Source organism: Cololabis saira, chromosome 2 (genome assembly GCF_033807715.1).
Source record: "Cololabis saira isolate AMF1-May2022 chromosome 2, fColSai1.1, whole genome shotgun sequence".
Taxonomy (NCBI): Eukaryota; Metazoa; Chordata; class Actinopteri; order Beloniformes; family Belonidae; genus Cololabis; species Cololabis saira.
Genome location: NC_084588.1, coordinates 21,700,541 through 21,715,016, shown reverse-complemented (window position 1 = coordinate 21,715,016; position 14,476 = coordinate 21,700,541). Strand labels below are relative to the sequence as shown.

Sequence of the window (14,476 nt, the reverse complement as noted above, 5' to 3'; positions counted from 1 at the left end):
GTAGATATAAATGAAGTGAAACAAGTCACAAAAGAGCTAGTTGTGGATGATACTATACAAAGTGGCAACTACTTATAATCTCAGCTGGAAACTAAAAGGTATAATTAAAGCTGCAAGCAGCGATGAACAGGCCCTCGCGCGTGCAATTTTCCCCAATAAAAGTCAAGGACTCAGAACTAAGTCTGATGACACCACCCATGACTCTTTATGTCAAAACATTGAAAAGTTATGGCAGAAAGTAGGAACAACCATATATGGACCAATCAGATGAAGGGGGGGCGCGCTTTTTGGCATCTAGCGTCGCCACGGTAACGCTTTTGACTGAGAAAAGTAATGCCCGTCGTCGCAGGATGGAGACACACATTTTGATGTATAACACACCTGGGTGCACGTTACGGTTCGGGTGAAGAAACGGCTGAAGAAATTGCATAAATTGCGCCAAAATTACACTATTAATTCAAAATGGCCGACTTCCTGTTCAGTTTGGCCATGGCGCCAAGAGACTTTTCTTTAAGTTGCGACATGATACAGGTGTATACCGATTTTCGTGCATGTACGTCAAACCGTATTGTGGGGCTTGAGGCACAAAGTTTTCTATGGGGGGCTGTTGAGCCATTAGGCCACGCCCATTAATGCAAACCATTAAATATCCCATTTTTTGCCAGGCCTGGCTTGCGTGCAAAATTTGATGACTTCTGGGGCACATTTAGGTTGGCAAAAAGGCCCATATTTCATCGGAAAAATAAAAATAAAACAAGGAAAAAAAACGAGAAAAAAAAATTCCTACAGATACAAAAGCGCCTTTGCACTGTCAGTGCTCGGGCCCTAATTAGTCTTGTAAAAGCACATTCTGCATTATCATCATATGATCACCATAAAAACAAATATTGAAACTGATTTTATCCAATAAACATCATAAGATTCTCATAATAATAAATTGTCATTGTCTCCTCTGCCAGAGCCAGCCACTCAAGTCTCTCCGTAGGCTGCTCCACCTCTCCCCGTCTTCCTCAAACCAAGGCCAGCCTCCTCCTCCCCCTCCTCCAGACCTGCGCTTCCAGGGCCCGCTCCCCAACCCTCCGCAGCCCTCCACCAAAGCAGGCTACCCCGAGGGCCGAGGGCACCCCGAGAACAGGGTACACTCGGGGGTGAACGCCTCCAACCAGGCTAAGAACCGCAAGCCCAGCTACCCCCTCCCCGGACAGATCGAGTCCAGCTGGCACGTGTCCGCATTACAGCGGGCGGAGGGGGCGCAGTTCACGCCCGAACAGCTGGGGATCAAACCGGGTCAGAACGGACCCACTTTTACCCGCGCCTCTCGCACCAGGATACCAAACTTGAACGACCTGAAGGAGACCGCCCTGTAACACCTTCAAAAACCAGACCACCTCCGACGCGGCTCCGTCCTGGATGCAGACATCTTTGTTCTGTGTTAGATATCCACAAGAGAGCCTGCTTCACTGGATCAAGTCCTCATTCAGAAATGTAGTCATCCGATGATTGTCATGTCTCTGATATCCAAAAAGTCTAGACATTGACAGGCCGAACACCAGTCGCAGTGTCGTTTAGGGAAAAGAAAAGGAAAAGGCTGGGAAGGGCCCACGCCGTATCACAATGCCACACCTGGATCAGCTGTTATCTCCACACTCATCAGAATCAGCTGATCCGTCCTGTCAAGGAGATACTGCCTACGTGGCCTCTTTGCTGCCATCTTCTTCTCACAGAACACTACTGCAACACTTCAGATGCCAATGTCACGCCAGTGGCCAATAAACTCAAAGGTTTTTCAAGCTCTGATATTTGATAAAAAAAAAAAAAAGAAAGATTTATATCAACATTATTTATTAAATATTTATTTGTTTTAAGTTAAAGGATATAAGCTATAAATGACACAGTATGTAGGCTATATGGGAATATTACTGTATAAGATAATTTAGGATTAAATGTGTAATTGCAAGAGCTTTAGTTGCAACACAAAGAAATGCATAGATATTTATGTGTTGGTAATATAATACGTCACAAGGAATATTTAATAATGGTGAATGTCTTTTTCGTTCAATATGATGTTATTAACAGATGTTTATTTTATGTTATTTTTACCCTTTATCTGTTTGTTTTATCAAAATATAAAATGTAAAAGCATATATATATATATATATATATATATATATATATATATATATATATATATATATATATATATATATATATATATATATATATATATATATAATATATGAATACAGAAAATATCTATATAACATCTAATACAAATCTGCCCATCACCTTCATGACATCAGTTTTGAAGTGTTGTGACAAGTCGGGCTATTTGTCAGCAGAGTTTGGTAGCAGAGTGTGACTGTTAGGCTTTGTGCTTTACATACAGTTATTGTTGATACACTTTATATCCACTTCTGGTGTTGCCATTTTAAAATAAGCCCCAAATTCCATCCCTCAGTTCAGCGACAACAGCTTTCCAGCTCCATGCTGCCATGTTGGGTTTGTCCACAGCCTTAACAGCATTTTACAGGCATATTCTCTCCCGATGAGCCCAAGACAGAGATTAGCCTCTAAATCTGAGGTTTACCTAATATAGGATTAACTTTTAACGGGTTTTGATATCTAAACAAAACATAAAAAACCTTATCTTTAATGTAAGACCTTAAAGGATGAGTCTAGTTATATTTCTTATCTTTATAAACTCCTAAAGAATTGTCTTTGGAGCCAAAACCTGGCCTTAGGAAAGTAAAAATCTTAGGAGTTCCATTTAAGTCACTATATTAAGGTTTTAAAATATATTTTAAGATGATTATACCTCTCCGGTAACAACCAGCAGGCCAAGGCTGCCAGCTGCTGGCAGGAATAAAGACATTTTTTTCAATATTCAGGTCTGCAACAATTACAGTAGGCCATTCACTCAGCAGAAATGCAATATGATATTCACAATTATGCTGTCATTAGCACTGAATCATGTGAATCTTGTTTTTGTTACCTTGTCCTGCATTAACTCAGCCACATAGCAAAGCCGGTTAAGTAATGATACTGATGACATGAGAAATCTGTGAGGCACTCAAATGAGATGCTGCTTTTTGGAAAGGAGTCCCCACTCAAAATAAATAGGAACCATATTCATTCTCTGTAAAAGTCTTGATTTTAAAGCCGCTCTATGTAGCAGTACCACTTCTGACCAGATGGGGGCATTTAGCTCTACTGTGTTGACAAAACAGCCCCTGACAATGCAACGCTGATGAGTGAGGGATGGGTGAGCATGTCTTGTAATACCACTTTGTCCCACTTGAGGTGCACTTGTGCTTAGAAATGGTAATGCTACATCGAATGCTTTGAAATTGTAACTTTGACTGTCACGTAAATGTAGTGCATAAAAAAGGTGCAATATTCCTCCTAAAATGTTGAGGAAAAGAATGAAGCAAAAATCAAGTTCCTTTTCAGAAATTGGAATACGTTTTAAGTACATTAACGTACACTTCCTCGTTGATACTTTAGGTGGTTTTGTGCTTTTCATTCGACTTTAAGGGCAATACAGCATATATGAAATAACACTAGACTTATCCTATGATATGTGTTTACAGCTTCTGTATGAATTTTTAAAGCTTACAGTTTGTCATTAAGGTTTTTGTAAACCCTTTTGTAAATTTAATTTTCTTGTTTGCATCACTTGCGGTATCGGCAGTCATAAGGGATGATTTTATTTTAATGTGATTATTTATGAAAGCATTTACTTATCCTCTGACATGTGAATGATTTGACTAAACTGTGTAACACTTTTTGAATCATTTCAATTTCATCTTTCAAGTCTTCATCTTCTGTTCCTGAGAGAACAGACAGAGGGAAGGGATTATTGATTTTTATTTGATTTTATTTTTTCTTATTGTAACCTTGTGGACTAGATATAGAAATTATAACACGGCTTACTGAAAGCAATAACTTTGAGAAAGGAAGTGATGCAGCTGAGTGAAACCATAAGTTAAACTAGAGCCAAACATGGTACCAGGGAGGATTTTCTGCAGCAAATTGTGATTAAAACGATGGAATAGTCCACATAATATCATTCTGCAATATGTTTATTTTTGCTTTTTCTTTTATTATGACCCATAATACCTGAAACTGCCCCATGTTGTGCACTATAAACCCTAATCACAAATGATTGTAAATGACTGCTGCCGTGGGTGTGTCTGTATCATCCTTGGACAGAGCGATGACGAAGTTTGCCTTGCCAGTGACCCAAAGCCTTACATTAGCTCACTGACTGTAACACGTCAGGTGGAAATGGAGGCGTCGACCCCCAGAGAGTCACACACACTGAGAGACGACTGAGAAGACGATGTTTTGTTCACAAATATGAATGTGTTTCCTGAAACATAATTTCTTTCTTTTTTTCCATTAAGCTGATTACCACTTCTGACAGGGTGTAAATACAGATAAGAGTGAATCTATACTGACCATTCTACTTTAAATATGATAGGTTCTCATAATAAATGCCGGATGTACATTTTTGAATGGCTCACATGTTATTTTTGTTGCAGAAATAGACATCGATACAGATATGATACATGGATGAATTTAGTGAAGGTAATTGACAAAATACAGAACTTATGCCCCTGGTACATAAAAGGAAAGTGGTCTGAGATGTAACAAAGAACAGAAATGGAGCATTACCACAACACCAAATCGTAACACTAGCATACTTCAACCTTTACACTGAAACTTCACATGTTTATAAAATGTGTCTTAGGTACAAAAAAAATATGAAAAAACACAAGCAAAAAAAAAAAGAAAGGGTACACAGTAAGGGTGTTTAGACATGTTTAAAGACATCATGATCAAATCCTAAATGTTGAGCCACTGACGGTACAGTTAATGGCTGACAGGACTGAGACGTTACTCTTGTTACTGATTCAAAATATGCTCCAATGCTCACAATTTTAAGTAATAAAGGAACACGTTTCTTGGTGCAGCGGTTAGTCAGGTCCATTAGCATGTGTTTAAATAGTATATGGAAACATACACACTATTAAAAAGAAGGTTTTGGTTGCAGATACAACACTTGTTCAGTGGGTACTTTAGTCTTCTTAGTCTTTTAATGGGATTTATTACTTGTATAGAAATGTAGAATATATCACCAGCCTGCTTTTTAACATGAATAAGACATACAAGCTTTAATGAGAAGAACAAATTACAAATTACTGTTACAATCACATATCAGGAGGGGCAGAAATAATGTTATATCCCCATGTAAGCAACTCATGGAGCAACACAAATGTTTTGGAAGAGCTTGTCTCAGACCTGTGGCTACAGCACCCTCTAATTATTGCTTTGAAATTATGCAGTTTCATTACAAATGGAGCAATCGGTTGAGGACTCTCCAAATTAAAGCCCTCGGTGGGACGCCGGTTTATCACAGACAATACAGACTGAGGCGAATGAAAGCTTGTTGTACATATCAAACAAATCTATTTTAATGGAATCATTCAAGTTGCAAAAGGGACTCGTGCTGAATGTTTTAGGGTCAGCTTGCTATTCGGGAACAGAATCTGTGAATATAAAATCACACAACACAAGCTTTTGAGACGAGCCCACAAAGATGGCAGGAGGACGAGAGGTTCACATGCATCTGCTCATGCACATCAGCAACTCCATGCGCAGAGCTATGCGCGTGTGCCATCCCAGGGGGAGGATGCGGATATAGCGCGTCACGATGGGTGGCCGCAGGAGGTTCTGGACAGACGAGGAGCGGTCAGAGTTTCCATAAAACACCTAAGGAATTACAGAAAGGTGAGGTTAGGTTGTTAACAGTCACTGTGTGCCGCCAATATTGAAGCAACTATTGCCAGTTCTACCATCCATCCATCCATCCATCCATCCATCCATCCATCCATCCATCCATCCATCCATCCATCCATCCATCCATCCATCCATCCATCCATCCATCCATCCATCCATCCATCCATCCATCCATCCATCCATCCATCCATCCATCCATCCATGCACCCATCTTCTCCCATCCTCTTCCTATTCAGGGTTTTTGTTTGTTTGTTTTGTTTTTAGTGACATCAGCTAACCTTGTTGTTTCCAGTTTGGTCCTTGTAATAGACCCAGCTGAGTTTTTCGTCTGTGCGGTACTGAACACTGTACTTTGTGATCCACTCTTCAGCGTCGCAGCGGCCCTGTGTGAGGATCCCCGACACCACCACCACCTCCTTCAGGTCAATCTGCAGCCACTGATTGTTGTCCTGAAACTTGGACAGCCAGGCACACCTGGAGATGGAGCACAAATGTTAAGAAGCTGCTAACAACATATTTGGTAATTTCCAGTTGTGGCCTTCCTGATGTCGTCTATGAGAAACTCATGTGATTTGAAAGCTTTCAATATTCTGTTGCACAAAGTTTCTAAACGCACTTATTCTGATTTTGGATAATTATGTTAAAGACTGAGGTTTAATTCCCAAAGTTTCAAGGGTTTAATCATGTGGGAGGATTTTTTTTCAAAACTACATGACAGTTCTTCAGTGTCAGCAAATCACTAACCATAATGTCCCATTTATATTTTCATGTTTTTAAGTAAATGCACTCAAATACACTCCTCAAAATTAGTGTGTCATTAACTCTTCCTCATATGGGGAAATACTTTATTTCAATTAATTACTATTTTTGTCATCTTTGTAATTATTGTTGTTCATTTATTCAGTTTTTCTTGATGCAAAGCACAAGCTATTTGTAGTGACGGTATTATTGTCCACGTTCACAGTAAAGTGACAAAATTAAGTCACAGCAACCTTTATACAGTGATACAGTACTCTCTGTAGTGTGTGGGTCTGAAATACTACTACTACTACTAATACTGTCATCTAGCAGATGCTTTTATCCAAAGCGACTTACATCTGAGAGAACACACGTACCCTCTGTGGAGCAGTTAGGGTTAAGGGCCTTGCTCAGGGTGGTGGTTTGTCTTGGTTGCCTTTCCCGGGCTTGAACCTGGGATCCGTTAGACTCAAGCCCATCTCTGTAGCCACTACCACGCCCCACAAAATAATTCTCTTTCAAGATGTTGGAGTGGACCTACCCGAAGCCCTGGCCGTTGAGTCTGGCCCTGCCTGGGAGCCAGGAGGAGAACCAGCCGGTGTACTGGTCCTGGTTGGAGCAGGTGATCTGCTCTGGATCTATGGATCCCGCCTCAAAGCCAAGAGGCTTGTTGTATGGACATTCTGCCAGACAAGCAAAAAAATCTCCATTTAATGCTGTTGTTTTTTTTCACTAAAGAAGATTTTGGATTGGAGGGATGAATAATGAAGAGAGAGTAAATGTCAGCATCTCTGCTACTACACTTAAACAGGAAACTGTTGAAATTTGACCAGTAAATGATCATCCCTAAGCCTCTCTCTTTTTACTCTCGCTGTTTTCTGCTCTTCCGTCCTCTCCCATACCTATTCTCATCCTCAGACTCTCCGGATCCTGAGACCCCTGTGGTTATCGGCCCGAGCCTGACCCATATCTTATCCTAAAAGCCTGCAGTTTAATTCTCCACAGAGAGAAAGATCAGTGAAGTCCATTAGGGTGGCAGGCAGACAGATGGCTATATATTTTTCTCTCCACAGCTTTAACTCTACGTTGCGTTCATGTTTTGAGCCGCCCTGACCTTTGGCGGCTTACTAAGTACACTCTGCATGCATGAATGAGAGAGGGAGCTTCATGCGCGTGAGGGAAACATTTTAGAGGAACTGCTTGGGATGTAACCGGCTGCTCTTTTGTTTACTACTGTCTTAAGCTTATCTGGCAAACGGTTGCATTCGTTGTAATCCCAGTGATACAATGTTAACAAGAGAAGCGTCTGTGTGAGACAGGAGATAAGCGTTTACATAACAGTAAAGCGAATGCCTTTCGAGTCCTCCCTAATGTATTTCCTGGAAAACCACAAGGGGTGAGACACAGTGGACTGAGGCGACATGTTTAAGCAGTTTTCACTTAAAAATGTATATCCACTGGATTCTTGTAGATAAAATCACTGGTTTCTGTGACACTATGATCAGCAATCTATTAGGAGCCCCACAATCTCTGCATCATGAGATAATTATTATCTGCGCGACTTCTTTTTCCTCCCCATCACTGGTTGCCAAGTAATTTGTAACTCATTTGACACACACTTTTTTCATTCGTACATCAAAGTATTAGTTCTTAAGGTGAATCTTGTTGATTGAGCCTATTGTCATTTTCTTTATACCCGCTTCTGAAATACGGATTTACAAAGATTTACTCTGAAGTTATATTGTGGACAAGTTTTACAGCAAAGCCAAAAAAGTGAGATTCCGTCCACTGATGAATATCGTAGGAAAAAACACGATTTTCTGGTGACAATTTGGCTGATACTTTTTTCCTTGTGCACGTCCAGGGTTGATAGTGCATCTCTGAAGGATTTTGATTTATGTCAATGAAGAATAACTGTCACATCTCGAAGATGTCCCATGTCAATTTTTACAGATTACATATGAGATGCACATTTCCTGTTAATGAAACTATGACAGAAGAGGATTATGGCGTGGCTGCGGTAGTTTGTGCTTCTCTTCATGCCTCCATCTGCATCATCTTCTCAGAGCATGTCCAGTGGAGCGTGCCCACCCTGTGGTGTCAAATCTGGAGTCTAATTCTCTCAGGAAGCATACGATCATATTGGGATGATCACATCATGCATGTAAATTAAAACTCTCCTTCTGTCTAAATGCTCATATCTGAATAAACTGATTTGTTTATGTGTGGGAAATGAAGGTTCCAAATCAAAAAGAGAAAAAGAAACAAAATCTAGAAAAAAAAAACCAATCATCATACCTCAGCCTCTCAAATGTAAAAATCGTATATTTAGCTGTTCAGAGCAGCATGTACAAGATTGTATTCTTGCACGCTTTAGCATTTACATCATGAGAAAGCAGTTAACCTCTTATTTGACGATTTTAGCAGCAAAACATATGCTAAATACATGGTAACTTTGATCTCCTCAGAAATTAAGAGTTAGGACAAGGACAAGGTGTGTAGAGAGAAGAGCGTGAAGAAACCCTGACCTGGCATGCAGTCCACTCCTTTCACCATGGACCCAGAGCCAAAGGAGGGAAACGTGCTTGGAGACTCTTGTCCTTCACAGTCACATTTGCAGGTCTTACTCAACGCCTCAGATGCACCGGACTGTTTATAAAATAAAATACAACAAGGAATTATCATATGCACAGAAAACAGTACATTCAGAATCATAACCACAGTCATTTTACGGATATACCTGTTTTACAAAATATGAAAAGAATAATGTCATGCATTACTAAAAAAGAAAGTGGTGAAACTATCCACATCTCTTTTTTAGAGCACTTTTACAGCGCTCTGAACATGAAAAAAGTTTTAATATCTTGTGTTGCTAGGGTTTCTTCATACCTCTTGAGCATGAGCCCGGATGAACACTGTCCAACCAGATGGACGCGGTGAAAAAAAACGGCAGCCGACGAGGCACAGAAGACAGAGAGGGGGAAAAAAAGAGACTGTAGGACAAAACAGTCACCCAGCATGGGAATACAATCTGTGCATCAATCTGTCCATTTAACCAAATTAAGATAAAGTAAATAAACACAGCACATACACACCGAGTTACTGTTGCAGATTCAAATGCTGACATCTTACTTAACAAGTAATTTAGGATTTTAAAGAAGATCTTCAGAGATTTTTCTTTTTTTATCAGCAGAAATAACTTTAAAGATTTCAAACTTCACCCTTCTAAACCTGAGCTTTGAGTTTACAACTCAACAGCTGAGTAAAGACACGGTTGTAAGGACTTAAATCGTACCGTCAGCTCCAAGAAGCAGAGCCAGCAGGAAATGCTGCACGTTGAGAGCCATCTTCCAACACGCTCCAAACCAGCCAGGACCGACTGAAGAGTGAGTACCCAAGGCAGCCGTGATAGAGAGGCTGGCTTACAATAATCCACAGGACACTAATGGCCTTACCTAATGCCATCCTTATCTGACCAAGCCCCTCCTACAGCGGTTCAACCAGCATCATCAACACCATCAACGACATGAAAATCATTGAAAATCAATGTACTGTCAAAGGGGTGACGTCAGAAACCCTGCAGGAAAAAAGAAAGATTTCTAGTTTGTGTGTGTGTGTGTGTGTGTGTGTGTGTGTGTGTGTGTGTGTGTGTGTGTGTGTGTGTGTGTATACACACACGAATGTGAGTTTAGTGTGTATGAGGGTGACATCAAACTGATGCTTATTCTGGGCCTTGTGTTCCATATGGTGAGACAGAAGGTCTGCTTTTGGATGAATCTAAGGCTCTCATAGACTTGGAAGGCTGTATTTGCTTGGAAATATAACATTAAAGTTAGAAAGCAAAGTAAAGTAAGAAAAAGTACAACACACAATAAAGAGGGAATGTGTTACCACAAGATTAAAAAAAAACTCAATCAGCAATGATTTTTTTTTCCTTTTCAAAAAAAAGTAATCTTTGTTCTAAAACCTTCTCACACACTTTTGGAAATGTCACACAAGACATTTGAGGTTATTAAGGGAAAAAAAGAGGAGTTTTTTTTAAAGGTGTATTTGCCAATCAAGACATTTCTTGATCCCAAATGTTGCATAGGGAAATATATGTATTAAGAACTGCCATAAGCGATGTAGTTATCAAAGCGAAGATTATTACTGTATATATTGGTATAGATCTTCACTACAGTGTGCATGCAAAAACAATCATGATTTTGGCTGGACACACTGAGATTAAACAACATACAGTTTGATTATCCTGCATTACAAAATTACAAAAAAAAAGCCTAAAATTGTCAAAAATGATCCCATAATTTTGATTACATTTTTCTACTGCATTAGGGGTGATATCAAAACTGGTTCTGTTGGCTTTATCATGTACTTATGGAGGGGGCGTGGTAGTCTAGTGGCTACAGAGTTGGGCTTGGGTCTGGATCTATAAGCAGGTAGTGACAGAAAAAATTAGATTGTGGATACAAGAGGCCAAAATGAGTCTCCCTTAGAGATAGGGTTAGAAGCTGGGTCATCCAGGAGTTGCTGATCCTCCACACCGAGAAGAACCAGATGACGTGGTTTGGGCATCTGGTGATGATACCTCCTGGACACCTGCCTGGTGAGGTTTTCACTTGGAAGATAACCCCGATAACTATGTTTCTTGACTGGTTTGGAGCCTTTGGACCCCCCCAGATGAGCTGGATGAAGTGGCTGGGGATAGGGAAATCTGGGCGAACGGGGGTAAGGGGTAGATAGAAGTTTTCCTTTGAGGATATACTACACAGGTCAAGTTTCAGTTTTATAGTTGTTGTTTTTTCAGTTCAGTTTTTTCAGTAACTTTCACTTTTAACAATACATTGGGTTGCTTGATAATTAACATCTAAGAACTTCAAAGGGGAAAGACTGAGCTGTCACAACTAAGGGACGCGTTAAATTTGAGCCCAACCACGTGCAGATTTTTCTAAGACATCAGAAGAAAATGGAAACCACAGCTATCATTTTCATTGATGCGCTGCATTTGAAAGTGTTGCTGTAAAACTTAAACTAAAGTTAAGTAACTGAAGCAATCAGGTAAATGTGGTGGAGTGAAAGTCTCAATCACAATGACCTAAGTAAAACAGAAGTACCACAAAGCTGCATTAACTATCATTAATTAGCTGTATTAACTGTACCTCATAAATAATCACATTTGATGATGTAAAATAAAGCAAATAGCGATCTGAACATGGCCTGTTTCTTTAACGGTTCAGTGGATTTTCAGGAGGTGACAACTGCTTACAAACTTCCTTTGTCTATTTTGAAACAGTAAATTAAAAGAGGCATAGTAGATCATGAAAAGGCAAGTAAATGTTATCACCAACCACAATTATAGCTAAATGATCTAATGGCAAGTTACTGCTTTTATTTGCGCTTTTATTTCCCTAGGAGAGAGTGCCAGAGCTCCAGGAAGGGCTTTAGAGCCAGCTGGGTGAAAGTAATTAAGCCTAATTAAGCAAAGCTGTTTTCAATTTGTGGTCATTAAAACTTCCTTTTTCCTCCCCTCGCACAGTGTTTCTTCTCCTTTCGCTTGTTGAAAGAGTTAAATGAAAAAAAGGCTTCTGTTTAATTGTTTGTGAGCAAAATTTCAGTAAACTTGAACAAAGCGAAATGAAGGCACCTGTTGGAGCAGCCCGAAGAATTCCTCCACAAGCAAAGAAAAGGCTCCGGAGTTGCTCTGCTCTCATCTACAGAGCTCATAAAGAGGTTTGGCCCCTTTCTAAATATTTACAACATGTCACCGTTTCCTACGGAGGATTTTTTGTGCCTAAATAAATACATCATTAATTAATTAAAATGGGAATGAAATATATCATTAATTAATTAAATGTGTCAATTAATTAGAATGAAATATGTCATTAATTAAAATACAATTCATTTTAAGTAAAAATATATATTTATTATTTCAGCATTTAATTAATAATGCATGATTTCATGTTGCGTGTGAATCATGAAATGTAAAACTGCATTTAATTAATTAATGACACATTTAATTAATGATTTCGTGTTGCTGAATCATGAAATGTAAAACTGTCAGTTTCACTCGTCAAACTCAGTGGGCGGAGCTAACGCAAATCCAGTGGAATCCACTGCTTTGGTCTGAAACTGGAGGTGGAAGAGGAGCCGTTCGTTCTAAACATGACAGCTGTGAGTTTGGAGGATTTTCGTGAACTTTGTACAGAGTTGGTGAGCGATATCTTCGACCTTGCAGAGTATGTGGAAGCAGGACCTGCTGACCCCGAGCATGTAGCGTGTAAAGCAGAGGAACTGCTCGAAGTTGTTCGAGTTATTTCTGCACTTTCCCATCTTGACTTGATGTGCAGGGGAACCAATCAGGTGTTTGGAATCCGCCCACTGAGTTTGACGAGTGAAACTGACAGTTTTACATTTACATTTCATGATTCAGCAACACAAAATCATTAATTAAATGTGTCATTAATTAATTAAATGCAGTTTTACATTTCATGATTCACACGCAACACGAAATCATTAATTAAATGTGTAATTAATTAAATGCTGAAATAATAAATATATATTTTTACTTAAAATGAATTGTATTTTAATTAATTAATGACATATTTCATTCTAATTTTAATTAATGACAAATTTAATTAATTATATATTTAATTCCCATTTTAATTAATTAATAATGTATTTATTTATTTAATTTTGGCACAAAAAATCCTCCATAGTTTCCATCTTGCCTCCTTTCTTAAAATAATTTGGAACTTTTTTTTTTTTTTTTTGTCATGTGGGCTATTGTGCAAGAACTCTGTTTTTCCCATCACTCTCCTGTAGGTTAGTCTAGCTGGGATGAGGGGTCCAGACTTCCTGGCCAGTCGACGGCTCGGTTTTCCCAGACCAGTCCTGCTCAGATTGGTGAGCTCGGAGGCCTTTCGGTTGTCAAAGAACAACAGGTTAAAAGTTGTGACTCTACAAGAGGTCACCACTGCCGTCACACTCCTACAGAAGAGGATTTGCTGTCGACCTGCAGCCTGAAACTTTGGACTTTAATCAGACTTGGCTTTACTCTTTTACTGTCAACAATAAATGTTTAATTTTACATGTTTTGATGTGTCTCCTTTTTTATGCAAAATTCCAAATGAGGCGCTGGCAACATACTGGATTGCTTTTGTTAAACTACAAGCTTGTTGGTGGAGAGGTTGTCAGGAGTTTTGGAAGGAAATTACACTGCTTTTCTAACTTGGCACCATCTTTACTAGCTACTGTTTGTGCCATTTGAAAGGTTTTACCACTAGATGCATTTTGTTTTGGCACGTGAGCTTGTACTTTGTAATTTGCTCATGAGTGCTCCAAATGTGAAATGTAGATCTGCAGGTTTAAACTGAAGGAATAGGCAATTTTAAAACCTAATTCAGATACTAGCTTGACAAATTATATTTGCAGCGTGACTGTTTAGCATAACTGGCAACTGGAGGATGAATTGGCTATATTTGCATTTTATCACTAGACCTTTTCGCAGGTCTTCTCTTGTGCACCAGGGAGGAAAGCTTGGGAGCTTATGAGGCTCAATTGGATCAGTTGGTGTGGGTGGTGGTTACGGTCGACTCAGTTTTCCTCCAAGTTGCTCATAACACCCCAAAGTGTCTCTGGACAAGAGGCTAAACTGCATATTGCAACATCCACTCATTGCCAGTTTTGGATAACTGGGGAGGGCATCTGATGTGAAACCTGTAGAACAAATCCTCTGTGGCGACCAATGCAAAAGGAAATGCTCTCAACCTGCCATGTCACAGCCATCCCAATTAGTTTCTAATGACCTTTTCCTGTCAACAGATCTGCACTGTACTGCAAATGATCAAATTAGTTTAAGCCCAAGTTAAGCCCAATGTGGCCAGTTCTTCAGTCATGGAATAAAAGGGAAAAGCACCATGAAAACTTGAAAGATTTTGTG

General features: G+C 39.5%; 2 protein-coding genes across 5 annotated transcripts in view; one reads left to right on the top strand and one right to left on the bottom strand.

Moving 5' to 3' along the window:
- Positions 1–2,130, top strand: part of cdkl5 (cyclin dependent kinase like 5) — a 47,115-nt gene extending 44,985 nt beyond the window's left edge. For all 4 annotated transcript variants that reach the window (XM_061740655.1, XM_061740671.1, XM_061740664.1 and 1 more), the window contains one exon: positions 960–2,130. In XM_061740655.1, the coding sequence (XP_061596639.1) occupies positions 960–1,367 (408 nt within the window). In that variant the 3' untranslated portion in view covers positions 1,368–2,130. The remainder of the gene's footprint in view (positions 1–959) is intronic.
- A 2,435-nt stretch (positions 2,131–4,565) lies between these two features.
- On the bottom strand, positions 4,566–9,965 carry rs1a (retinoschisin 1a). The gene is made up of 6 exons (XM_061740633.1): positions 9,836–9,965; positions 9,430–9,455; positions 9,069–9,189; positions 7,082–7,223; positions 6,081–6,276; positions 4,566–5,775 (listed from the first exon to the last, which is right to left on the bottom strand). The coding sequence occupies exons 1-6, from the start codon at positions 9,885–9,887 to the stop codon at positions 5,623–5,625; spliced, it is 690 nt and encodes a 229-aa protein (XP_061596617.1). The 5' UTR covers positions 9,888–9,965; the 3' UTR covers positions 4,566–5,622.
- Between the last annotated feature and the right edge of the window lie 4,511 nt (positions 9,966–14,476).

Excerpts from the sequence above, each read along its gene's own strand:
- rs1a (XM_061740633.1), bottom strand. The coding sequence starts at position 9,887 with ATGGCTCTCAACGTGCAGCATTTCCTGCTGGCTCTGCTTCTTGGAGCT. Across the intron at positions 7,224-9,068 it reads AGGAGTGGACTGCATGCCAG|AATGTCCATACAACAAGCCT; the intron begins GTCAGGGTTTCT and ends CTTGTCTGGCAG. Across the intron at positions 6,277-7,081 it reads CTCAACGGCCAGGGCTTCGG|GTGTGCCTGGCTGTCCAAGT; the intron begins GTAGGTCCACTC and ends CTCCATCTCCAG.